The sequence below is a fragment of the Cygnus olor genome, chromosome 12, assembly GCF_009769625.2.
Source record: "Cygnus olor isolate bCygOlo1 chromosome 12, bCygOlo1.pri.v2, whole genome shotgun sequence".
Lineage (NCBI taxonomy): Eukaryota > Metazoa > Chordata > Aves > Anseriformes > Anatidae > Cygnus > Cygnus olor.
In genome coordinates, this window is record NC_049180.1 from 16,430,797 (window position 1) to 16,458,243 (window position 27,447).

At 35.8% G+C, this 27,447-nt stretch overlaps 1 protein-coding gene across 13 annotated transcripts in view; it reads right to left on the reverse strand.

The window, feature by feature from the left end:
• Positions 1-27,447, reverse strand: part of CHD9 (chromodomain helicase DNA binding protein 9) — a 94,396-nt gene that overhangs the window by 27,827 nt on the left and 39,122 nt on the right. For 10 of the 13 annotated variants that reach the window (XM_040570895.1, XM_040570900.1, XM_040570897.1 and 7 more), the window contains 14 exons: positions 25,970-26,307; positions 16,760-16,871; positions 13,169-13,315; positions 11,708-11,776; positions 11,566-11,621; positions 10,884-11,001; positions 10,283-10,369; positions 8,757-8,894; positions 6,475-6,596; positions 4,879-5,122; positions 3,585-3,761; positions 2,632-2,775; positions 1,817-2,072; positions 811-1,021 (listed from right to left, as the gene is read on the reverse strand). In XM_040570895.1, coding sequence (XP_040426829.1) covers positions 811-1,021; positions 1,817-2,072; positions 2,632-2,775; positions 3,585-3,761; positions 4,879-5,122; positions 6,475-6,596; positions 8,757-8,894; positions 10,283-10,369; positions 10,884-11,001; positions 11,566-11,621; positions 11,708-11,776; positions 13,169-13,315; positions 16,760-16,871; positions 25,970-26,307 — 2,219 coding nt within the window. Of the gene's footprint in view, positions 1-810; positions 1,022-1,816; positions 2,073-2,631; positions 2,776-3,584; positions 3,762-4,878; positions 5,123-6,474; positions 6,597-8,756; positions 8,895-10,282; positions 10,370-10,883; positions 11,002-11,565; positions 11,622-11,707; positions 11,777-13,168; positions 13,316-16,759; positions 16,872-25,969; positions 26,308-26,460; positions 27,043-27,154; positions 27,412-27,447 lie in introns of those variants that run through there. The other 3 variants (XM_040570904.1, XM_040570906.1, XM_040570905.1) reach the window with 3 other exon arrangements.

Sequence of the window (27,447 nt, forward strand, 5' to 3'; positions counted from 1 at the left end):
TGTAACATGTTAACTCTGTATTACTGTGCAGTTTACTGACAAATATACATTTTAAAACAGTATTTAATTTCTAACAAATAACCAGAACCTTTTTCATTTTTCAGGTTGATAAAGCAGCTATTGGTTGTAGCTGAGTTTAAGGGCAGATTTTACGTGCTAAGGCTTTATGTGTAGTACTTAGTCACGTACATCTGTAAGTGCTTAGTTTCTGTGGAGTCGACAGCATAACCAAAGGGTGCTATTACACGTGACAGCACAAGGCAATCTAAGGAGCTGCATTATGTCTGGCAGTAAACAAACTGGCTTTCCGTTCTGTTGCAAAATTCAAAGCAGTACTAATTTAGGCAAGACAGGAAGCCCATTTTTGACATTAATAAAGAAATTAAACCTCCAGTTATTTACTAGTTTGTAGTAAGGAACTGTGCTACCCCTGTCAGGTCCAAGGTCAACATGATATAAAGAACATATTATATGCTTCCTGGAGGTTGGATGAGCAGTGTTGAGCTTGAATTTGGTTGGTTTCTGATAGGTAACGCCAACAGTGTGGATATATGTTAAATTATAATTATGTTTAATAGAAAAAGCAACTAACTGAAGGTTTACTCAACCAGCTCTCTTCAGTTTCTCTGTGAAGTTGTCCAGTTGTTGCTTAACAACTGATAAGACATCACATAGTAAGTTAGTGATTCGCAAAAAAAACCCACCAACCTTCCTACCTTTGGTATGCTGTATTGTTAGCCCCACAACAACATCCAAAAACATGTCCACTGACATCAATATACTACAAAGACAGAGCATGCAGTATCTTACCTTTTATGTATAAGGTAATCCTCCAAAATATCAAGGCATCGCACCATTTGAGAGAAGATAAGGACCTTGTGGCCTCCTGCTTTCATTTTTGGAAGAAGTTTATCAATAAGAACTAATTTCCCAGCAGACTGGATCATTGCTTGTAGATGGAAGTCAGGGGCACTTGGGCTGTAAGTTTCTTTAAACTCTCCAAGGATTTTCTCTTCAGCACCTATCAAAGAACAAATGTCTGTGTCTACTGGCATACCTACACAAATATCTCCATATACATAGAAGAATAAGTTCCCAAAATCAATGCTTGTACTCTAAAGATTTCTGATTAGCCACTGCAGGAGACAGAACAGAGTTCTGGATGGATCTGAAGTCTAACAAGAAGATTTATTTCTATGCTCTTTGAAAAGAAGTCTTGTATTTTTAAGCAGAACACAGAAAACATATCTAAAATTAGATGAATAACCCCAAATTGCAAAATCAAAAATCCAACTTCAAGTGTTGTGTAAAAAAGTAATTTAAAAAAAAAAACAAAACACAAGTCCATTTACCTCTGTAATATTTGATGTGGGACATGAGTCTTAAGAACAGTATTTTGAAGACCTTTTCTGAAGTCCCACTATGTTTGAAAACATAGCAAAAACTTTAAGAACTTAAGGTGTATTTTCTTGCAAGCAGGAAAAAAACATTAAAACGAGCAACAAAAGCAAAAAACACCGAAACAGACTATATCTATTGCAAGTAGTAAAACTTCAAAAGTTCGCTTTCGAAGCATTCCTTCATACTGCTTTCAAAGGGAAATAACACTTTCATAAGGTAATCAGTTCTAAATGTTCTGTGGAATTGTACAAAACAACAAGCTCCTATTTCACATTTCAAATATGCAACTGCCTTACAACTTTGCCTGTCAAATAACATTTCCTCCTAATCCAGTACTTCAGAAGTCTGATAAAAATGTCAAAGATTGCCAGCAAAAGTTGTTATATAATTTCAATAAAAGTAGAAAAGTATATACCTTTGATGAGATAAGGATGATTACAACATTTTCTGAGTTCCATCATAGTGTTAACCAGATTTGGTACATTTGCTTGCCCTGCTCCTTTGGATAAGAAAGCAAAATTTTTCTCCAGAATTGCTCGATAATATTTCTTCTGAATATTAGTTAGTTCTACTTCAATTATAGTTTCCTCCTTAGGAGCCAGCTTTTTTTCTACATCTTCTTTTAACCGTCTCAGCATCATGGGTTTCAGGATAGCTTGTAGTTTCTGAACCTGAACGAATCAAGTTTGTTGGGGAAAAAATTTGAACTCAGTATCACTTTTCATTTCTAGACTTATATGAAATATCTTCCAGATAGAATATAGTCTTATTTTCAAACTTTAAATTACTACAGAAATGTTTGATGTAATTCAAAAAAAAAAGAGCATCTTTTTAGCATTTGTTTGCAAACTGTCTACAAAGCCAGAAAGCTTCAGTTTTTATTATTCTCCCTATTTACTTGCTATACTTACAAGATTGTAGTGGTTTTACCATGCTAGGCAGCTGAACTCCACCACAACCGCTCTCTCACTCCCCCTCCTTAGAAGTATAACTTAGAATAACTTCAGAATAACTTAGAATAAATTCTAAGAATACTTAGAATAACTTCAAAATATTATACTTTACTTTTTTCTGCCTGTGTGATTTAGGAATATTACATGCATGACAAAAAAAGACCTGAGATGGTACACAGGAAAGGGCTTGGGGAAAACCAATAATGGTTCCTATACAAAACAAAAGCCTCTCCTACAAATACTGAAACTCAAAACAAACTAATTCAACTTCCAATACCTGTTCCTCTGTTTTAAGGTCTCCAAATTCTTGCATGAAGGTAGATTCAGCAGGAAAACGCAATGGTTCAAGAAAATGAAGGAGACTAAATAATTCTTCTACTGTGTTCTGCAGTGGTGTACCAGTTAACAGCACTTTATGCTCCTATAAAAGGAAACAAAAAAGTCTCATAACTTACGTGCAAACACTTGCTAGAAGTTTTTTTTTTTGCCAAGTCTGACTGTCATAACTTGACATGACCAGTTCTGTGTATCACTAAGTACAAAGGCAATACAGATAAAAGAATCCATAGAAGAAGAATGGTATTTTCAACTAGCTTTCTTTAAGTTCTGTCTTCCTTCATGTGTAATAAATGACTGAATACTTCAACTTTTCCCTGTAATATTCACCCATACAATCCCCTCTCTCCATACTACAGAAAATATACACAAGATTCATGGTAGTGTTATTAAAATCTTCCACTGTATCAAGCAAAATCTGAACTACAGTTTTAGACAACAACTACCTTAACAAATAACAGGAATTTATTCCTAGCATTGCTTGCTTTTATTGTTAACTAACTTGTTTTTAAGAAGCTACAAGATAGTTTAAACATTAATTAATCAACAAATATTTGCATTAAAAACATTTTAGTATTACAAAGACCATATTAAATGAAGTCAGCATTGTAATCAAAACAGGGTATAGAATAGTATCATCAGGAATAGACTCTGCTTATGGTTAGAGCTTTTCACACTTTCTTCTCCATCAGAAACATACCAGTATCAGGTTTCAAAAATACAGACATTTGAAGAGAGCATCAGGAACAGATATTTCCATAGAAAGACTGCTCAAGATCTCTTTTTGACAGATAAACAAGCTTATGATTTATCATCATACCGTACATAACTATTTGTACAGGAAACAAATAGAATCAAAGAACAAAAGAAAATAAAAGTAATAAAGTTACTCACAAGGTTCATTAATTTTAGTCCTTCCAAGAGTTTGCAATTTTTATTCTTCAGCCTGTGTGCTTCATCAATTATAACGCATCGCCATTCAATTGCATTTAGCTCTGGACAGCCACCAAGAATCATTTCGAAAGTTGTGATAATGGCTTGGAATCGGTAGGTACCTCGAACAATACGTCCCTATAGAGATTCATCAACACAAAACTTGTTATATTATCTCGAGTCTACTCGTTTCAAAGATTTTGTCGCTGAAATTTTATCCAAAGCCAGACATTAGTTCTTACATTATAGAACATTTTGTCATCCCATACACATTTATCTAACACTGCAATTAATACTAACAATTATCCAGCACCAGGAACTCAATATTATCTAACCAACAATCAAGTTCTAACCACTTCAAAATTACTGATATAGCCCATATAATAAAAATGTCTTTGAAGGTGCTTGTTGGCAATACTACATTTCTAAATCTGTGAAAATCTGAAAGACTCTAACAGAAAAAAAACTAGTCAGTAAAAATATGGCAGTAATACATTTAACCGTCACACAGTTACATAATAAAAATATCAACTGACAATTAAGCAAACACTTTTTATCTAGTTTGCTTTACTCCACTGGTCTGATAAAGAATATGGAAGGCCTTCAATAAGACAGCATACAGTAACTCCCTAGAGAAACAAGACTTAATTTTAGTATCTAATATCTAGGACTGCTTAAAAAAAAAAATGTTTCCAGCCTTATCAATTTTATAGAAATGCCTTTTTTTTTTAAAAATAAAACATTTGTCTATGCAGAATACATAGACAAGGAAAAAAATGTTAAAAAATCAGATTTCAAGTCTTTTTTCATATCAATTAATGTAAAGTAATTAAGACAGAAAAGCAAACTGTACATGGGCAAGGCTAGTTTACAGTAGGGAAAGGAAATTAACAGCTACATAAAGGCAACAGAGCTTAATCAGCTGTATTTTTGTTCATACTGCTCTTCACATTCAGGGCCCAACTGAAACCAGCTGCATACACTTTAATCTCCACATGTGTATCAACATTACTGTTACTCAATTGCAAAATCACTCAGCATACTGAAACATGTATCTTGCTGCAACCACTTTCACAAAACTTATTCAGTAAGCATACGTTAAAGGTTTAGGCAAGCAAAAAGCTTTAAAATGCAACATTGGATGTACAATGACTTTCTCTAAGCCTATGTACAGATAATGTAAAACGTACTTTTCATTCCTACTACCTGAGGCAGTCTTTGGGTAAGATAGTTAACACGAGCAACATTACAATACCTGGGAGTCCCTGAAGTACATTTCATACTGCTGAATCATCTGCCTGCTGATCATACTTCCATGATATACTACAACATTAAGGTCAGTCCACGTGCGGAATTCTCTTTCCCAATTTGTTATAGTGGAAAGCGGAGCTATGATCAGAAAAGGCCCTCTTATACCAGACAGGAGGATTTCATAGAGGAATGTAATTGACTGAATGGTTTTGCCAAGACCCATTTCATCCGCTAAAATGCAATTTCGCCTGAAAGTAAGATATATTTATTTGTTATTAAGGTCAAAGAAAGTACAGTATTCAAGCTGTTACTCAAATGGATAAAAATATAAAAGCAAAGCTCAACTACACCAGTTTAAAACAATACTCGAAATCAAGGTACTGCAAAAGATGCTCCTAAATGTTCCCTGTTTAAGGCCAAAGAATGAATTTGGCACACAAAACCACAAGCTTTCAGTTCTGTTTAGCACTGGCAAAACCTTAGGAATGGAATGTTCTGTGACATTCTCCTAGAAAATTACTCCAAATATTCTTCTGGGACTGTATCTGTCCCAGTTAAAGGAATTAAAATTAATTGGATTTCCTATATGTATGTTCACCTTGACAAGTCTGCTACAAATCCATGAAGATTCCATAATAGTCACAGATGCCAAGTATCCCAGCTACCCTCACATTAACAGAGGATATCCTAACATCACAGCCAAACTTCCCCCACGTTTCCCAAACTAGGACAGATGCATATAACCAAATGACTATGCAAAGAACCACTAGCTGCTCACCCCCAGCCATGTACTCCAGCCCTTCACTGTTTGCATAGGTGCTCACACTGCTATGGAGTGCCTTACGCAGAATTTAAGACAATTTATTTTTTTTTTGCAGATCATAGAACTTATGTGGTAAAATGGTATGCTCACTGACATTGCCTCTAAAGGACAAGCAAAAGATGCTTTGAAAAGAAAGCAAGCAGGACAATGCATGAATAGATATCTGAATTAGATACAGAGACATGCTTCTGGAAAAGATCTTGAAAGCACTTATACTCCAGTTAATACAGTACCGTATTTATGAACGAAAGTTAAATTAGCTTCTAATATAAGGAAATAATTATTTACTAGTCTTACATTTGAAAAGAGGTAACTATATTTGAAACATATACTAATTCTAGAAAATATTTTGCAAGACAAAAGTGCAGCAGTGAGACTATATATTTTTTTAAACCTTTAAGAAGTAATTTTATTTGGGTATTTTGATAGAGAATCATAACAAAAAATTATATTCCAGTTCCAAAAATTCTCAAAGTTTGTACTTTGGTGGAAGGTTTTTTTTTTTTTTTTAAATAATTCCTCACAGCTATTGAAAATTTATTTTCAGTTAGGTTAGTTTTGCTCTTTTATGATTTGTTTTTTGTGGCCATTATTGATAAAAAACATAGCTGTATACCCAATTTCAAAGGAAGAAAATTTCCCTTTTTTTTTCCAGTTACACCTTTTTAGCTGTGAGCAGAGAAGCTAAGATATATTTAGTCAAAACAGTATTCAACCCTGTAACACTCATTCACCCCCATATTTAAAATTTGCATTAAAAAAGATCTATGAATATACCTGTTGTACCAGTTGAATAGAAGCCAGTTAAGTCCTTCCAGTTGATACTCCCTGAGCTGATTGCCATTTTTATATTCCCTGGAGTGTTCTATCTTCTTCCAGGAGTTTGGAGGCGGTCGGTCCTTCAAGGGAAAAACACACATGCAAATGGCACACTTTTTTTTATTTTCCCCAAAACAGTTCTACCCACTACTTCTTGAGTCTAACAGCTGAGATTTACAATGTAATTATTCAATCTTAAAATTGGGATGGTGTCACTGTTGAAATTACTTGCTAATAAGTAGTTTGCTGAAACCTGAAATTCATATTTTATTTAAATTAATACTTTTTGAATTGAGATTATAATATCAAGCAATTGATTTCTAAAATTAAACATACAAATAGCTCGGCCCTGCTAATTTGAAACACTAATTCATTCATATGAACCTTCAGAGAACCTTGTAAGAATCTTTGAAGTTTGACTTGGTAAGCTCTAAGAAGAGCTGTCCCACAACTACAGGCACCTGAATATTTAGGTGATATTTCTCAAGATCCCCAGAGTCTGAGTAACTTTGGATTCTGAAACTGTCCTTCTGAAATTGCTTGGGCAGTCTACAGAGTTAACTGTGATCTTGCCCTTTCCTTTCAGAACTTGCCCTGGTCATCCATAACGGTTTGATCGCATAGTCAGCCAGTTCAGAAAGCCAATGCTGGGAATACAAAAAGGTTGTGTAAATACAGGGAGGTTTAGTTCCCTGAATCAGTTTCACCACGAGATCGGATGAAAGACAGCATCAGCATAGCCAGGATCATGATACCGTGGACATGACACAACAGACCTGTAACCGTATCAAGGTGCATTATCTTCATCGCCCTAGCAAACTAGAAGACAGCTGAGAGGCTGCATAGACTAATTCCAAGCTTGGACGCTCAACAGGGTGGCAACTAGCTCACAGAAGGCAACTGAGAAAAGAAACTGCTGCTAGGTGGGATTGCAGCAGAAGACTCTCTTCAGGTAGATTCTAAGTTTCAGTGTGAATAAACTCAAATTCAAGCAAAATACTCTTCCTAAGAGCTTCTCTGATCAGCTGTGCTTTTGACATTGCTCAGGATTTCTAAAAGCTTGCTGTTACTCTACGCTGATGCGGCCTTATCTGATGGATCTGAACTGCAGACGTGCAATTTGTGCGCCTGTTGCCAGCATCAGCAGCATCTGCCCCCACGTCCCCGTGCGGCAGCGGCTGTCCTTCCCCAGCAGCTGCGGCTTCCTCCCCTCGCGCACAAGCAGCCATCTGGCCGCTGCCCAGCCCCAGGAGCGGCCGCACTGCTGCTCGCAAGGCTGCAGTCAGCACATACTTCCTTGTACATGCCGGAGCCTGGGACAAAAAACGCTTGCTGCTGATGCTGAGATGCCTATCGGTTGGACGGTTGCGCTTTAATCATCTTTTTTCTCCCCAAGCCAAATACGGTAATGGAGATGTATAAAGCCCTTCTTCCCGCATGCCAAAATGGCAGGATTTTAAATAAATGTTAGAAAAATGAAATAAATGTAATCTGAACAGGTTAACCATGACCTCTGTCATTATATGAACATAAAAGACAAGATAAAAATAAAATCCAAAGCCTATAAAAAATACTGTGCATATTCAGATACGTAAAATAAATTAGAACAAGCATACTACAACACGCTGGATATGCCTTAAATACAAGTAAGCTATGACCAATAACACAGGACTGTAAATAGAACAAGTATTTTTTTTCCCCCCTCCTCCTCTGAGACAGAAGATTGATAATTTAAAGACAGCATGAATTTCCTCATTAGAAGTATTTTTCTTCCTTTCAGCTAGTCCTCGATTAAAAGAGGAAAAATAAAAGCAGGAAGCAATTATGGAATCTGTTTGATAAGCCTGTTTGCCAATTTCCTTCAGTGCTGAAGCACAAGACTTAACCGTTCTTCGCAAGAGGATGTTTTCATTTTATTCTGTTCTCTCCTCATCTTAATGGTGTTTAGATTCTGTAATAGCCAGATTCAATGTAGTGTTCATCACTCAGTTAAAAGCTCAGCAAGTTCTAACACTTCATATTTTCTCCTAAACAAAAAACTTTTATTTTTTCTTAAACCGAGTAACAATTTAGATATTTATCTATGCCTACCTGAAAACATTATTATTCCTAGCTAACAAGGCACACAGATCCTTTACACAGATTGTCAATAAGCCTTACATTTTAAACACAGAAGTTTACAGTCAGGAAAATCAAATCCAATTTGCCAAGACAGACAAGTAAATTAGGTATAATTTTACCAATCTCCTTGAGTCAGGCCTGGAAGCTTGCAATTGTTCAAATTCTTCTATTTTTGCTTGATCTACATCTTCTTTCAGCTCCCACGTACTGTCTTCATATGGCAATGAACACCATTTTACTAAATAGTAAATAACAGGCTGCAGAAGAAAATTCTGAATGTTATCAGCTTTTAATTTAGTATACACACTAATATACCTTAGTTAATATACCTTAGTTAATATACCTTACTATTCGAGGACCTAACTTAGGTGACAGACCCAGAAACAAAAATACATTTCTGATACTTTTTACGGTGATTTGTGTAGGCTCTTAACTAATCTACTTATCCTTGGCTTCTCATACTCTTTTACTTGGTGTAGACCCCCAAAGTACTTTTCAATTCCACTTTCCCACAAGTTTCAGTCTTTGGGAAGATAAATTACTACAGTGTGATGTTTGTGGAAACAGAAAAAAAAATAATTTAACACAGAGGTACCACCTGGAATATGTCTTCTACTCTCCATATCAAGCTACCTAAGCCTAAAACAAAGCACTCGAGTGCACCTGAACCAGAGATCTCTTATACAAAATAGAAAGCTTTTATTCCCAGCAGACCTAGATAAAAATTTAAGAAAAGTCTCAAAAGGTAGAACCAAGGCAGATGATTTATTTTGAATCAGTAAATGAAGATTTAGAAGCTAAATAAGTTTTCGGGGCAAAGTGTGGGGGAACAACATTGTTATCTAAAAGCATAATAATGTCAAATCTGCTGCACGCAATGAGAAGTAATTTTAACTCTCAACCTTCTTTTAAGATTACAGCAGAAATCACTGTTTAAAAGTCTGCTCAGTTTGCTATCTGAAAGAACAGATTAAGTTATCACAGCTATTCCAACACCCTTAAATAGACAAATTACCAGTCTTCGGTCTCTGCTTGTCACTCAGACCCTTTCTGAATTTTGGCACATTATTTGCTTGATGGGTTTTTCTTTTTTGATTTTTTAAAACTTGCATTCTTGGTCTGTAATAGCTTTCCAGAAGAGATACACTGGGTAACAAAGGTTCTGATAAATACAGAGAAAAAGGTTCACTGATAGCCACACTGGTGGCTATCAAAAAACCTCTAAATCACTGATTGTCAAAAGGCTAGGAATGGAGTTAGAGAGGAAGAAGGTATCACCACTGGACATACTTATGGCCTGCCTTGTGCTTTTTTCAGCAGTGATCCCTCATCACTATCAGAGACAGGGCTGTACATGGGAATCAGTCTTTTGTCTGAACTCACATGGTTCTTACCAAAACTTGCATTTATATCAATAACCACATAAGCTTTGTTTACTATTATATATTAATACTAATAAAAAGAGAAGCCATTATACTTCGTGATTTCTATTCCAAAAACATGACTAGCATAGAAAATGACAAGATTGACATGGCTCATTAAATACATCTTCAAAGCTTAAAATCATGGAAATGTTACTCCGAAACCTGCTAGAAATACAATTATCAGAGGTGCATCTTCTAGATTTGCTTTAGGATATATTTACCTCACCAGTGTCCTTATCTTCACAAAGAGAGACTTCTAATACCCGGTCTACTTCAACATAGTCAGGATTAAAAGGTTCTTCTTCCATCTGCAATGCAAGATTAATAAAATTAGTTGAGAGGCCAAAAAAAGCTGGCATATGCTGAGACTTGGTCTCATCATATACAAAATCCAATCGGGTATGTACGAATTCGACAGTTATGGACTGAGGCTTTTGCAACTCCTCCCTGCCCTCACCCTTTTCAAGAGACAACTGGCACTGAAGAAGGATCTGACATTATGCAGATTCATTTAGGCATGAAGTGCTCTCTTGGAAGCAGAGAACCTCGCCATACTAAGATATCCCTTCCCTCCTTATCACTTAAGTAGTTACCCAAATAATCCTCTGTTTAAAACATGCAAGTCAGGTTAGCTCAGTGATTCCAGAAGAGTTGCTCTTAGAATTACGTTAAACAAGCCACCTCCTGCTGCAACCCAACACCCAGTCCTGATGGCTAAACTTCACTTTTCAGCATTCAGTTCTTGTATTTTAAAAACTAATATTAATCACAATTTTGACAAGGAAAAAAGCAGCTTATTTTAATTGCATATTTCATACTCACATCTGCAAAAAAGTGAGCTCTTTGTGCTTGCCTTAGTTTGAACCGTTTTATTTTCTGCTGGATTCTCTTATCCTTTAAAAGCTGCTGTTCTGTGGCCCACTCACAGTGGAGATAAGAGCTAAAATTACACAGATTAACGTTAATATATTAGTGTAAGCCAAAGCCTACTATCTATTTTTAACACACAGTTCAAATAATATAGTTCATAAACCAGAAATTCACTCAAATAAGAGACTATTTTATCATTTAAGACAGAATTCACTGTAAAGATTAAAGATTTATTCTTCCAAATAATCATATTACAGCATCTAGTTAAGGTGGCATATTTTTGTTCTAAGATCCAAAGAACTCTATGGATTCCTAAATCTCTTTCAAGTGATCTGAGAAGAAAATCACACATATTTAACATGAACTTAAATAAAGTTAAATAAAGGTCTCTTAGAGTACCTGACACTCCAAAAACATGTGAATCCAGAAACACCTAAGTTACATTTGTTAGCAAGAATCTAATAAAATTAGTCACATAGGTAAAATAAAAGAAAATCTTAAAATTTTAAGTTTACAAAGAAAAATGTGAAAAAGACAAAAAAGGGTTCACAAGTAATCTTCAAATAACACAAAACTTTATGAATATGGTCCTTACTTTAGTCAACAGCTTCAGTGAAACAACTCTAATACTTACTAGTTCTTGTATTTTACAAAAAACTCTTCTGTTTCTACAGTAATCCCAGCAGATATCTAGAACAGAAATTTCAGGGAATTGTAAAATGCTGAAGCAAAACCCATTTTCAAATACGCAATTTCATCCAATGACAATCACTTACTTCTTTCTTTATTATCCTAGAGGATAAGATTTTGTCTACAATTGCTGCATCTTCTTCACTTGGATTCTCCTACAAATGTAGAAAACCCATGACATCATTATAAATAGCAGTAAATGCTCTCTCTTCAAACTGATCAGGCTTACAGGCTTCATCAGCACCAGTGGCTTGTTAAAAGATCAACAGTGAAGGTAAATAGGAGTTTTATCAGTAGCAGTCTCTACCATACTGGTAGAGAAATTTAAAGTACAATGAGTATTACTCCTTCAACATAGACTTTTGTTTAATGGAAAGGCAAAAGCAGGTGAAGATGATTGTCTTTAACTTAGATTAATATTTTATTACTACTATTTAGGCCAAGAAAATATGTTCCCATACTAAACCAAAATATTTTTCTTAGGATGCAGGAGGTTAACTTCCAGATGTTTATCTTAAAAGGAAGGTCAATATCTATCCAGAGAGAAATATAAGTAAAAGTTCAGTTCATCTTCCAAAGACCAGACGACTCAGTGCTCACCTGCCATACACACTTACTGTGCAAGCAACGGTGATTCTGATGCTTTCCAGAAACAGACTCGCTGTGTATGCCCCGTTAAATTAATCTGATACAGCGAACACACCCTGAGCTTCATTACACAGAGATGGAGAAGCAAGAACTCTAGCAGCCAGGTTAAAAATTAGTAAAATGAAAACCTTGTAGCATAATATGTCAAGCATAGATTTACTCTGAACACAGGTAACAGAACTATGCTGTGGAATCAGACAAGGTCATGCCTGTGAATTCCAGCAGGGCTTAGGTGTGAGAAAGACAGTGGATTATTTAGCTCTGCTAACGCTCAAGCTGTGGTTCCAGAGACAGTGAGCCCATGTTTAAAGGTTGCTTCCATTAAGGTCAACCTCCCTCCTGTCCGACTTGTTCCCAACCATAGCATCTACCTTACAGCTTGGACGTTCTTTCAATTGTCTCAAGAACACTTTTATTAAATTTATTTCCTGCCACTTTATTTACCTGGAACTGTTCAACACCAAGTTCAAGTGCCAGAATTGGCACAAGTTAAACAGTAAAGTGTGAACCTGAGGGGAGAATGAGGAAAGAAAGGAGCACCCTTCTTAAGATCTTGCTAAGCGGAGGTCCCCGTAGGCTCAATTAATTTTATATTTTGGGAAGTCATGATAACAGTAGTGCACAGCTTTATCCTGTACCAACGAAGTAAAACATGTTACTCCAGTCATACCTATCCTTTGTCTTACCTTTACACTTATCCCTAACTTCAGTTAAGACAGTAAATGCTTTTAACAGAAGAAGAAAATGGTTCTAAGTCATTTATTTCAATTCTTAGGACCTTGTCAAGATGTCACATTGAATAAACTATAGATTAGTAATAAAAATTCTGAGCTTTATTCACTGAACTCCTTGAGACAACTGGGCAGTTCCTACTACTGACCAAGGTAGATTTTACTTACCACAAATAATTGTAAAGGCTGTTCAGCAGGTAAAGGAGCTGAATTCTTTTTGATTTTCACAGAAACTTTAGCTTCTTCTTCTGATTGCTTTCCTTCTCCTTCTTCAGCATACTTTTTCCGTTTAACTTGACGATTTGATCTTCTCTTCTACATGGAGTAGAATAAAACTAAGAGGCTTTACCAAAAACTTCCTTCAACACGAACTGCAAGTTTCAGGGTTTTTTAAAGCAATACTTCAGCTCTATCTAAAATCAATGGCCAGCATCTGATGGAATACATCAAGCATGTGAACCACAGGGTAAAGAAGTAGCCAAATCCTATTTTGGACCAATTAGACTATTTTTTCCCCTAATGCTTTTCACAGGAACATTTGATGCTTTTATTTTTAGCATTCAGAAGCAAACACAGATCAGTAATTTGAGGGTGGGTGAACTAAACTGATACATCATAGATTTCCCTTAAGAAAGCATCAGTATTTCAACTGCTGTTTACTGTTTCAACTGCTGAACAGCTGCATGTTCTTGTCCAATTCAAGAATCTCAGTGAAAGATGCAAAATATGCTATCTCCATTAAACAACAGTAATATGAAAATTAAGATATTCAAAAACAGTAAGAGGAAAGATTATTAGATCTTGCTAGTCAAATTGTTGATCAACTCTGATTTGATTGTTAATAGCTTGTTTCTTTATTCATGTTTTTCTCCTCCACCTTGATCAAGCTTATTTATCACAGCATTTTGCCTACTCAGCTTTTTCTCTATCTTCCACTCTTGTTTCTGCAAGTATCTGAGGACAACAAGCTCCAGCTGGAGAAATAATGTTATATTATATTAAAGAAATCCTGTCTAGGACAGTAATTTCTTCTCATCCCTCTGTTTAAGCTTCAAAAACTTAGATTACCTTCAGGTATCCTTTCCTTCCCACAGTACAAATTTATAGGACACTGCATGTTTAAACATAGGATTGACTTGTAAACCTACTGCATAAATAGTGATAGCAGGATCACAACAGTCAGTTAACAAACAGCCACTAACATTTGAAAACATTGGAATCCGCTTTAAAGAACTGACCGTCACAGAAATAAAATCCAAGTAGAATAGCTTATATTAATAAAATTTATTATACTGAGCTACACAGAAAGCATATTTTTGTTTAGGAAAAGCCACTGCTGGTTGCAGTATACTGCAGTAACCAGCTGGAAAAGAAAAATTTGTGGATAGACCAAACCCCAACATCCTGTGGTCATACTGGCTTCTGCAGAGCAGAAATGAAGTAACGGTATGATTGCAGCACAGGAACTTTCTTCCTGACTGTTAAATTCAAGCCTTGGTCTGGCTGGTCTCTGGTAAAGATGTTTCTATACTTTAACAACTATTTGAGAAATATTTTAGTAAGGTAGAGAAGTTGTAAAATATATACAATACAGTAAACATCAAAGAACGAGCATCAGACCATTCTTCTGTAGAAGCTAAGTGTGCATAAAACAGTCAACTTTCCACAAAAAAACACAACCAGACTAGCTATTCATCGATAGTAAGTGTGCATGGGGGATAATTTAAGGCAAAAATAAACTTCAGATTTAAACAAACTCTAAGAATGTGACATTACAGTTTAAATCAATAATACTTTGAAGAAAGTAGGCAAGTTTTTATACAAACTGCTAGTTCATAGAAGCAATGCAAAATGATGCACGAATTAAGAACAAAAGGGTTAAGAACTAGGTTCCAGTTTTACTCATTAAGTAGTTGTTGATGTTTTATTTAACCTATTGAGTCATTAAAATGCATTTTCAATCCTTTTCAGTATGTCTTCTCTTAATTTATGAAATGATGAACAAAACATCAACAAACCTACATTCTCCAAAGTATTTATATAACCTCTTTTGTTTGAAAGAGGCTGTATACTTCCCTGAGCTGAGAAGTATGGTCATAAAAATGACACAAGGAACAAAATAAAGTAGTATCGCACATTTTTCCAACAAATAAATCAACGTACTAAAGGAATATACTTACTGAGAAACTAAACATACCAAATGAATTAGGGAAAATTACCTAAAAATACACTAACCTTCCCCACCTGGGTTAAAATAGAAAGCTACTTGCCATAGGAAAAGAAAATCATGTTCAAATACTAAACAATGAATTAAAGCAGAGACTGAAGTAAAGCAACAGATGTCTTTCCTGTTATGCTTCTCCCTAACTCTTGTAGGTAGGCAGAGCAGTGTTACATGACATTCTGCAGCATGATTTTTTGCTGTCCCATTCCACCCATCAGTATCTCCACCCTCTGTTCCCTTCATACAAGGCTCATATAATACTAAAAATCAAATAGCTAAAAAAACCTTCCAAAACAATAACCAAAAAGGAATGAACTTCAGTCTTTTGTATTAAAGTTGTTGACCCAAAGGATTATATTCATGTGTTTACAGAACTCTATTGGTAAGTTACAGTACTTCAGAACTATGAAACCTTTCACCTCCTCTCAAGTCTGCTAAATGGGCCTTCCACACCAAGACAAATACCCTAAGGAATAAATCATTCCACAGTCTCTTCCAGGTAACCTTTACCTAAGGCACTTCATCATTTAAATTAATAAAAAGCCATTCTTGGAAATGGCTTTGGATCCTCTTCTCCCCAGCATTATCATCTGCAAAATACTAAAGGTCAGCTCTGCAATTCATGATTATTTTCTGACATTGTCATCAGATCATGCCATTAATTTTTACTCAGCAACTTATTATGAATATTGATTACATCCCCTTCAATGAAATTGCTACAGAATAAAAACCTGTGCATATTCAGAATGAAATTTAATGCTGCCTGCCCAGAGGTACAGAGTTGCAATTCTGTTACTAATCCGCATATAAATAGGGTACTATCTCTTACACAGTTCATATTTCTTTGTGCATAAAGTTTGTAAATGATTAAATGACTATACCAGGGCAATCTATTACAAAATGAAGACAAAAGTTACAAGGGAGAGATGCCAGGAGAGAATGACCCCACCCCTTCAGTTCTCAATCCTGTACTTCCTTCAGGTGAATTTCAGAAGCAACTAGAGCCTATCAGCATACTGAGCATAGCTCCTTCAGATCCAACACTGTAAAAAAGTAATTCTTCAGTTTCTACAGAAGCAGTGCTCAGAAAAAGAGCAAAGTTTGCCACAAGCCTTTTAAATGTTCTCCAAAAGCTGGTATCACTGATAAACGCCCCTTCTATTGGGCAATTACCACATTCTCCTCTTCTTATTACAAAGTCACCCACAGCAAGCGTCAGGTCTAACTGCCAATTCAATAGATGAGTACTTACAGTCTCAAATCTACAGACTTCTGTACTGAAATGCAGCAGATGCAAGCAGGACATTGATGTCCCATTACTACAGAGGGATTCTAACCTACAGGATTCTCTTATTTCAAAAAGGGAAAAGTAGCTGATAATGTGAGGATTGTATCTATGAGCGACACATATTACTGAGAGAAAGACAGTAACTCACTCTATCAACAGAAATATAATTCTTTGGAGAGACAGGAAAAAGAAAGCCTATACACGTAAGAGCACATACAAATTTAACAGAAAAACTCTCACTGCTTACCTGCGAGTCTTCATCTTTCACTGGCCGCTGCGGAGTCTGCTTAGCATCAGACAATTCATCTGAAGATTCATTTTTTCTTTTCTGCTTCTTACCCAGCGTGATGATTAGCTTTCTGTTAGGAAGAAAATTAAAAAACAGTTCTAAGTGAATGCTATATACTAAGTTTACTTAACTTCAAGATTAAAAACAATGCCACATAGACTAGCAACTCCATTACCCTTGTTACTATAAAAATCAGGAAGCACCACGCCCTTAAAAAGGAAAAATACTTCTCAAAACAAAAAGCTACAATTTAACACTAGGTATTTTCTACTCATGTGTCTGGGTTTCTCTACAAGTAAGCAGTTATCCAACTACCTTACACTCCTCTATCAAATATTTTATATCTATAAATGAATAACTGAAATGTAAAATCTAACATTTAAACTGACAATGGTAAATTATACAGACAAAAATTGGCATACCTATCATCTGCAGGTGATGACAGTAAATAACTTGCTGCAAATAACTTCTCATTGTAAAACATATCTTTTCTTATTAATATTTAAAAGATTAGCTATGGACAACAATCTAAAACTATTCAAAGCTGTCTGACATGCAAAGCTTGTATGCTTAATCCAGTCATTTAACGGTAAAAGTGAGAGAATTACACAAATCATTTTTGCCTTTAAGAAAATTAAAAAGAAGCTGTATTCAAACCCCAGTAGTTTTATCTCTAAGAACTCTTAGTATTCTCTGAGAGCCAACACTGTGCTGAAGAAATTGGCTAAATTCTAATGAAAAACCACCAATTATTTCTCAGTTGAGCTTTAAAGGTTATACTATAAATTATGGTACCAATGTCATCTAATTTGTTTGTATCTAAAAGGTGTCAAAATATTTCTTTTTTCATATTCAAGATGTGCCAAACACTACTCTTCAAATATGTTTTCAGTGGAATAATCACAGAATGATTACAAACTACCAAAAAACACAGACATAAAAATCTGTCCTAAAACACATATTTCACATCGTATCTGATCATCAGCTCTGTGTAACAGAGAAAGAGACAACTGTTCCAGCACACACGTCTCCGCTATTTACGGCACAAATTAAGCGGCTGACAATAGCTTTTAGACAGACAATTCGAGTTATTTTATGCCAAAGAAGCATCCAATATATTGGCCACCTGAAAAAACACTGATGAGAATGGAGTGGTGGTTGAAACACTTATCTCATGTATTTTTATTTTTTTTGGAATTGTCAAATAAAAAAAAAGAACTATCACTTATTTACTACAACCAAATCAGCACTCCAGAAAGAAAATGAAAATCTTAAGCTACCAAAATATGATGGGTAGGATTAAACAACATGGCTGCCAAAAGATTATAGACATTTTTTGAAACACTGAACATTTTCACATTTTCAGTATTTAGCTGCTAAGTGTGGAAAGGTCAAAAAAAATAAAGAAAATATTTTCCACTCCCATTTTTTTGTTTCATTATGAACTGAACAGTGCTCGAAAATGCACCATGAAATGGCATTGCAATAAGCATGATCGCAGAGCTCCTTGTTCACAGGGCTGCCTGCTCAGAGAGAAATTCTGTTCAAGTCCTTGCTTTTCATTAGGCATCCTCAGCTTGTTATTTAGAAAACACTTATCATAATTGCTGGAAATAATTTCAAGAATGAATACAATGGCTTTCCCACTGTATACGAAAACAGACTCTTTGATTTTTCCCTTGCTTTTCCATCTCTAATGAGGAGTTTATTTATGTATTAATACTGTTGGATCCTCAGATATTTGTTAAATATGCTTCTTTCTGGAGATAGGCTTGGATAAGCCACTTTCTTCCTCAGAATTTAAAGGTGTTATATCAGCACTTATCAGCTAATGTGCTCAATTAGCTAGTATTTTTGAAAGTAGTATAGGCAAGGCACACTGATTGACTTTCTGAACCTAGTTATACTGAGTTGCGGATACTACAATTTAACACTGATTTAAAGGGAAATGCAACAAACTGGTGGGATAGAATTTGTTGGAAGACCAGCGAATTGACAAAACCATCCCTATCCCAACAAGTTCTAGAGCTGCACATTTGGAGATTGGGAAAACATGAAGAAGCATCAGGAATGCTTCTCCTGCTCTTAAATTCTGCCTGTCACATCTGCTTCTGACCATGGCTGGAGACAGAATACTAGGCTAGATGAAACTCCAGGCAGACCTGGTCAGGCACTACTCTTAGCTTTGGTCTTATGTTATCAGTAAGTGGAACACGCTGGGCTGATCTCTAGCTGTCCCTTGCTGATCTTTTCACTGAAATACCAGACATAGAATGTATTCAGACTATTGAACTCATAATTTGTAGATTATTATTTTTCTCCAATAAATATTCTTTCATTAACTAAGTGCTGAATACAAGTGAAGCTGGACAGGATCTTGGGAGGACATTTGGTCCAATTCCTGCTCAAAGCCAGCGGCAGACAGGGCCTTGCCCTGCCAAGCACTGCTCATCTCCACAGCTGATACACCTCCCTGGCCAACCTAATCCAAATCTGGACTCTTTCTACATAACAGTGGGTTAAAATATTTCATAAATGCATGTTGCCATGTTAAACATTTGTACCTGTGCAACCAGGTTCATCCTCATTTCATACCCTAGTGCCTACTATTCTAGGTTCAGGTTCCTTTTGAGTTCAAGCAGCACAGCGTGATAGAAGACCATGACCATTTTCCTACAGCTTGTAGTGACATCCACGGAATAGCAGATCTTCAGCTTTAGAAGATGGGGTTGTTTTGGGATTACAGACTTCTCTACATCTTTTCCTGCACATTTTTCCCTTCCTTCTCTGTAGTTTTGGTCTCCCTGTGTGCTCACCTCTTGATCTGTCCCTGCAATCTTACAAATATTCCACTTGTCCATCGGCTGTTGTCTTACCTTAATCTTGTATTCCCTATCCCCAGTACTTTTCTTCACATGCATCTCCCTGAAATTTTCTTAACATCTTCTTTACACGTTACTGATCAGAACGTTTCATCCTCCATGTGGATACGATGCCAATGAGGAATAATTGCAGTTTCACTTCCTTCTGATCCAGTGCCCAGAACTACCATGCACTTTAGTATCAGAAGTTGCTGAATGACAGTATAGTGCTAAAGGCATGCATTTCTCTTAGTAAAAATGCAATCTGCTCATATTTTGGCCAAAAACTTCTAAAAAATCTGCTATGTGTAAACAATGATTTTCAGAAGCTTGTAAACTGGATCAATTCTGTGAAATTTTTTCATTGACAGAGCAAGTTGCCTTGCCAGTTTATAGATTTCTGCAGGAAAGCATAAAGATCCTTGGCTAAAATCCCTTTTTCCATGCTGAAACAAACTCTTCTGAACAGAAACTATCTATTCTGTTTCTATGAAAAGGAAGCAGCATACTGTAGACACAGGATAAATAATGTCACCCGACTCCATTCCAATTTAATTTTTTCTTGCCTTCTTAAACTTAAAATCTTATTACATAACATCTAGAAATACTGTAGTTTGCTTCAACACGTTTTTTTTTTTCCTCTATCTTCAAAGTAAACCAAAAATGTTGAGAAATGTATACAAATGGAAGAGATTAGAAAGAAGCCATCTGAGGAGCCAGTATTACTCTTGATCCTTAGCACATAACTCCTAAAGTGATTTAGGTCTCAAAACTAGAAGAAACCATCAGCAAGACCACCAGGAACCACTATTTGAGGAACAAATCTCTGGACAGTGTAACTACTTTCCTACAAATTAACAACCAGTTAGAACCTGGTCCATTCCTCCTGTTTAATAGCAGAAGAATGCGATGGAAGAGTTGTCAGCACTTTTAACAGCTTTAAAATTATGAGAACAATTTTCAAAGCCTTAAAAATATTGAACGTGAGCAAGTATGAAAGAGGCAAAAAAAGGAAAACAGCAAATTTGTATTAGGGGTGTAAGAAACAGAAAGATATTGCTGACTTTGAAAGTAGCATTTCAGTTGTTTTCTCAAAATCAAGAAACACTAAATAACTAATCATTAGTATCCAAACAGCCACCTCCCAAATACTTAATTTGCAGTCAAAGCATTTTATTAACTCATGAGTAATAAAATGCTGGTTATCTACATCATTAGTGTTTATCACCAAAAACTTAGCTAAAAATCCTATTTATTAGCAAAATAGAAAGCAGACATTTCCTTGACAAGATAGCATATCCTCTTAAAATGAGAAGTATATTGATGGTATGAAAACAGTTGCTCTCATCCTTTTAGCATGTTTAATAAATAATACCAACACCCTAATATTAGCCACTGTCTCCTTCTCCAAATATATCTCAAATTAGTAACTTTTGAATTGGAAACAGATTTTTAAAACACTCATCTAATCTTACTTGGAACAAGCAACCATTTCAAGCTCAGACAGAACTGGAATAATAATGCAAGAGAAAAAACAAGTATGTTGTTTTTTTGTTGTTGTTGTTAATAAGTCCATATTGTTTGGCATTCAAATACTTCGTAGTAGGTTAGCAGACTTCAGTTTCTGTCACTTAAACCCAACTGGTGCATCAAAACTAGAGTTTGGGAGCAGAGAAAACTACGCCAATGAGTCATGGTTCAACGCAAACACATCCCAGGAAGACGATCGAATCTGAAATGTGTGCGATTTCTAGTCGTGAAAAAAGAGGGTTACGATCTGATGGAACAAAGACATTCAGTGACATCTCCTCTACTTGAGCATAGATCATAGAGCCAGCATTTCCCGACTTATATAAAACATACAAGACAATCGACAATGTCTACTTTCTAGGAAATTCACTCCAAGTTCTTGCATTTAACCTTAAATGATGCAGGATCAGCTAATAGGTGAATCACTTCCTTTTTTTTTTTTTTCCATCCCCATGTCTCCTGCTGCTGGGTTTAGAAAGGATTCAAACCATCTTGACAGTACCATATCAACAAGTGATAATATAAAGATTTTTCTACCAGGATCTTGGGTCCTAAAAAGGCTCTGTACTGTAAAAAGTACATCTGAGACCCATTTCAAGACAGTAATATTTACTCATTTGGGTAGTTAACAGGATCATGTAGGACTTGCTGGATTCATTATTATGCAATTTAAGGGTTAATAAAAAAATCAGCACTGTCCTTTTAGCACATGAAATGATACACCCATTTCTGATAACAGGAAACAGTTTTGAACTTATGGGCTATGATCCCCAAATGAACTTTTGTAAATCTAATTCCTGTGGTTTGGGGGAATTTATTTAGTTATTTATTTAAAAACAAACAAAACTACCTAGCAATTGAAAAAAATCTTAAATATAGTCTAATGGTATTGCCTTTTATATCACTAATGCTGAGCTACTGCTTTTAATCAGGACCATGATATTTAATTTTGTGTTTGAGTAGGTGGGAGTACATTGAGAGCTATAAATCTAAATGCCAATCTACTTTCTTGAACAACAGAACGTTCACAAATTCCTAATTCTTCTATCCTTTACATAAAATGCTAAAGGTAGACTTTCGAGTTTAAATATGTATCACCTTAAATGGAAGAACTGGTATCATAAGCAGTTCAAATGCTTGTAAATAAATACAAGTTCTACACAAAAATATTAAGTATTTAGATTTCTAAAACTCAATATGCTTTGCTAAATCAACACTACATGAAAAGCAGTTCTGCAGTCCTGAGAAACCACTGAAGTAACTTAATTTTTAAACAGTTAACTTTGTAAGTAATGAACATATAAAGATAACCATTTCCGTATCTGGTAATACTAAATACATTATACATGCATTCTTATACTGCTAATAATTTGTCATACACTTATGACACTTTTGGTAAAGGAATTTAGTCATTTATTTTCAGCAATGCTTACAGCACAGAAGCTTTACTAATTATTGATTCTATTTCTAAACCAGAGGACTGAAATGAACAAGTCTTGTTTCTTTGACTTCAACAGGTCAGAGGATAAAAAACCTTAATCGGAACCTTTAGAAAGAAAATATAGCCTGCCTAGAAAGTAATTCCTAGTAGTTTATAACTAGCAGTGATCAATTGGAAAGAATTATTGTGGTTTTTATTTTTTTTTATATAAATCTCAGAGGAATCGTGACAGAAAAGGTAAACAGTTAACATGAAGCCCCCAAAGACACACCAATTAATTATGCTTAATTAGGGAGAAAAAGATTAAAATCATGCTGTCCCCGATATCCAGAAACACAGTAGCTAAAACTTATCTTGATCCTAGATGAGGGCTACTCAATGCCAGTAAAAGTTGCATTGCATTGCATTGTATTTAAATGCTCATTTTTTCTTTTTTCCTTTTTAATAAAGCCTGTTGACTAGCAGGCCATTTTAATGAGGTCTGTTCAGCAACTTGTGTGCCAGCTCCAGCTCTGCCAGTTCAGCCAGGCAGGGCGTATCATTTTCACAGCTGGGTAACTGTACCTCTCTCAATCCTCCTCGAGAGGAGCACACGACATGCTACACAGCTGGGACCTAAGATCCTCATTAAATCCTTGATCCCAATCTGCGTACGAGCTTGCTGTTCGAGTACTGCACCAGAGAAGGTACACTTGTGCTTGTATTGGACAGGCTACGTCTGATGCACAAAGGGATGTGAGAGATGAGATTAAAGCCAAACAGGAGTCACCTGAAAAATGAGTGTGACTTCACATCTCTCAAGCACTCACAGTTCCACACCACCTCCCAAACACAAAGTTCTCACGGAATTCAAGTCCTCCCATCTCCTTGCCCAATAAAGCACTCAATCTTACAATCTTAATCAAGTATTAATTGAACACAGTAGAACTTTCTCCCAAGATTCAATAGGAGTTTGTTTTATTTTAAGATAAAGGGGAAAATGGATGTAGCAACCCACACGTTTAAAATCCTAATACTATTTTGATATCACAATTTGCAGAATGTGCTGAGATTCATTAAGAAGTATTTTTCTAGTAATGTCAGACATGAAGAAACCTTTAGAAAAGCTGTTTTAATCATCTAAAACCTTTATGAATTATTGGATTTCATTTTGTTCCTCCCTAGGTAAATCAAATTTCATTAAAAACCTTGGTAACCACACTTTTTCTTAAACACCTTTGAATAGCCAGTTATAGCCATACTATAGTAAGTGTTCTACTTCCATAAGATCAAAAGGTACAATTACAAAGAAAACAAAATCTGGTAGGATTATTTTTAAACAGAAAACAGAGCCTTCTTGCAATTATTGCTATCCAGTGTATACCCTGTGGTATACACTCATGCTAAACACTTGGTATTTTATTTATATAAAGATATGTATTTATTTATAAAACTGTAAAATAGTGCTAACCCAACATAAAAACATATTCAGATACAAAAATGAAGCACATGGGCATCCAGAAGCATTAGATTTACAGCAGTCCACTAAAGTATATGGAAATTTGGTAGAATCCATAAGTTGTGGCTCTAGAAGACTCCTTTCACAGCTCTCAAATATGATCTGACTCCTAATTCTTCATGTATCTGTCCCACATTGTTAACTTAACTTACCCATGCTGCAAGGTAGCATACTACTGGGGCATTACTCGATTAGACTGATAAATAACAGGGAGGCAAACCTTCGCAGTTCAATGAAAAATTACAGAGTTGACTGTACCGAACTAAAGCTGTCTGCCAGCTTCAGCGTACTTGGGATCAAGCACAAACATCACTTAAAAACCCAGTTTGACAAATGTCTACTTGTCATTTGATACTACCTTGTGCAGTCTTGAGAACTGATGCAAATTGATGTGCACAGCTAAGCATTTCATGAAGACAGAAAACCGAATGCAGAAGTGTTAATCAAAGGTAAAAGCTCATTTCACTATTCTGACTTTAAGGCAGCAAAAATATTATGGGAATTATGTAGCATATCGTAAGGATTCTTTTCCAGTATGTTTTGTTAATTACCTAGACAAATGGCTACAAAGCACCTAGAGCAATTCACATAAAGGTTCCAGAAACTGACAGTAGCTAAACAACAGTGCGCAAGTTTCCTGGTAAGAAAGACCCACAAAACGCCTACCTATTATAGAACATGAGTAAATTCAGAAACATGAAAGGGAAATCAACTTTGGAAGTATATGTCCAACTCGCCCCCCTTAAACAAGACCAGAGGGGTGAAGGGGGAGAGCAGGAGAAGAAGGAAACACAATGAAGAGCTAACAAGTATAAGCAGCATTCATTTGCAAACCCTTAAGTAGAAGGGAAAAAAATTAAGACCAGGAAAGTTCAGGTTAAGAATCAAGTTAGGTTTAGAGTAGTAACCTTTATACTATCGGATAACTTCTCAGGGAAGTGGTTTGTTTGGAGCATGCAAGCAGAGAAATAGGCTGATTAAAAGAACATTCATTTCTCCTCCATATAAATGAAAATATACATATGCATATGAGACATTTAAATATGGACAGACATGCCAGTTCCTACGTCTGTTACTGAAAAAAGGGCATACCATTTCAAACAAAAATCTAATCGTAGCTAAAATTTCCGTTTCAAGTCCTGACTGACACACTTAACAGTGGAAATCACACTCTTTCCTTTAACAGTCCTCCTTATACTGGAGAACTAGGTTAGCTCTGAAGTCAGGAGGAGTGCCATGTATCGAATGTTCTGCAGCGCTCTAACATCTAACATGTCTTTTGAAGGCTTCTTACCCCCAGGGCATCAACCCAGCTTGATCCAGCTGAGTCTGCAAAACCTTTAAGAGGGCAGATTAAGTCAATATGACTGAAGACTACAAAATACTTAGAATACAAATTTTCCAATATGCACTTTACTTATAATACCCCGTGTGGTATCTGTAAGAATATTCATAGTATCACAGATTAAAGATATATACCAGAATTGATAAAGACAGCATTTATAATATTAGATAAACTTAATTTGGAGTCGGAACCGATTACAACAGTGGACGAAAAGATACTAAGAGACTTTGGCATTGTTTATACTTCAAAATAAGTATAAAGAAATGTAGGAAATGGATTTAAAACACAGAAGCCATTCATTTCAAAGAACAGTTCTCAAATGATCTTATCTGAAGAGAAAAAGCATTCTTGTTCCTGAACAACAAAGTCCACACATGGACTTAATTAGTAAGAATTTTGTGTAGGCAGCGAAGGAGAATATTATCAGTAAGCAGTTTTTATTTTAATCACAGATATGCAATCTGAAGAGAAGACAACATTTAAATCTACTTACCCAATTTTTGTTTTCTCTTTAATTTTGGTTGAGGAACCAGTTTTTGGTTTTTTGGTCTCCTTGTCCTTGGGTTTGGTTTTAACTTTTCTACCTTTCTTTTCCTCTTTTCCTTCAGCTGAAACACTGGGGAAGTTTTCAGGGCTCATTACTCGTGGAATGTTTCTCTCTCCTCTCTCTTTTGCTTTTGCAATCGCTTCAGATATTATGCGATTTGCCTTCTCTTGTTTACTTTCAGAGTCTGCTTTTTTCTTCTGCTTCTTTTCAGACATTGCCCTCACCTGGGTATTCTGCAACTTAGTATATGATCCTGAACCATCAGTCTTCTTGGAGGAAGGAGGCTGTAGAAAGAGACAAAGTAAACAAAATCCCCTTATTTTAACAATCTGAAAATTTCTTAAAAGAAAAGTGTTTTTAATCTAGAATCGCACATAAAAAAAATTAAACTGGCAGAGACTTATACAGACACAACAAAGAAGAAACTCTGTTTTTACCACAGAATGGCGTGGGTTTCAGAATAAGAACATCAATTGTTGGTTTTACACAAGCAGTCTACATACTGAAAATCAGGAAAAAAATCTTCACAAAATTCTCTCCGCGTTCTTTCCTCCTCTGTAGTTAGACACACCGATCCCTAACCTTCCAAGCATTCCCATACGTTTGACACAAATCTCAGACATCTCCAGTAGATATTCTTCTCATAAAATCTGAGAAAGCCAAGAACTCCCAAAGGTAACAGCATCAGTATTTCTTCTTCGGTATGATACCAGGACCACATAGATCTTACGGTAGACATAATATCCACAAGACAACTCGGTGGTAACCAGAATTGATGCCGAACAAAATCGAGATTAAAAAAGACAAAACCAAAACTAAGCCCATGCAGCTCTGTATTAATCCAAAAATACTGCTTTCTGATCATTTTATTTAAATCAACATAGTACATTCATTCAAAAATGCACGTCTTGTTTTTGCTTTCGGGTTTTTAAGCACTATTTCATTGATGCAGGTTGTTTACGCAAAGAATTCAATTCCAAATGAGCAGCCGCTCTTTAAAGAGAGCAGAAGACATGTTTTTGCTTTCTTCCCTCCTGCCCCCGCCCCCCTTTGAGGAATGGAAAGAATTTCCTATTCAAACAGACAAAAAAAAAAAACAACCAGCAGATAACAGTTATGTTACATTCTCACCCGTAAATGCGCCTCTGACTACAGCATGAAGAAAAGCCACCAGGAGTTTCCAAACACATTTTCAGGCCAAATCCAGTGCACTTCACTGGATACATTTTCTATACGTGCCTCATCAAAGGCTTAATAGCAGTGCTGCGGCAGCGGGAAGGAGGCAAGGTTTAGGATCACTCTCTAAAATGCCACCTTAAGGCCTACAGGCTATAACAAATAACCGAGACTCGAGAAAACAGCCACAAGCTCAAGATGGCGATGCAGCACGGCTCCCGCAGCAGCAGCCAGTAATAAGGAAGGTT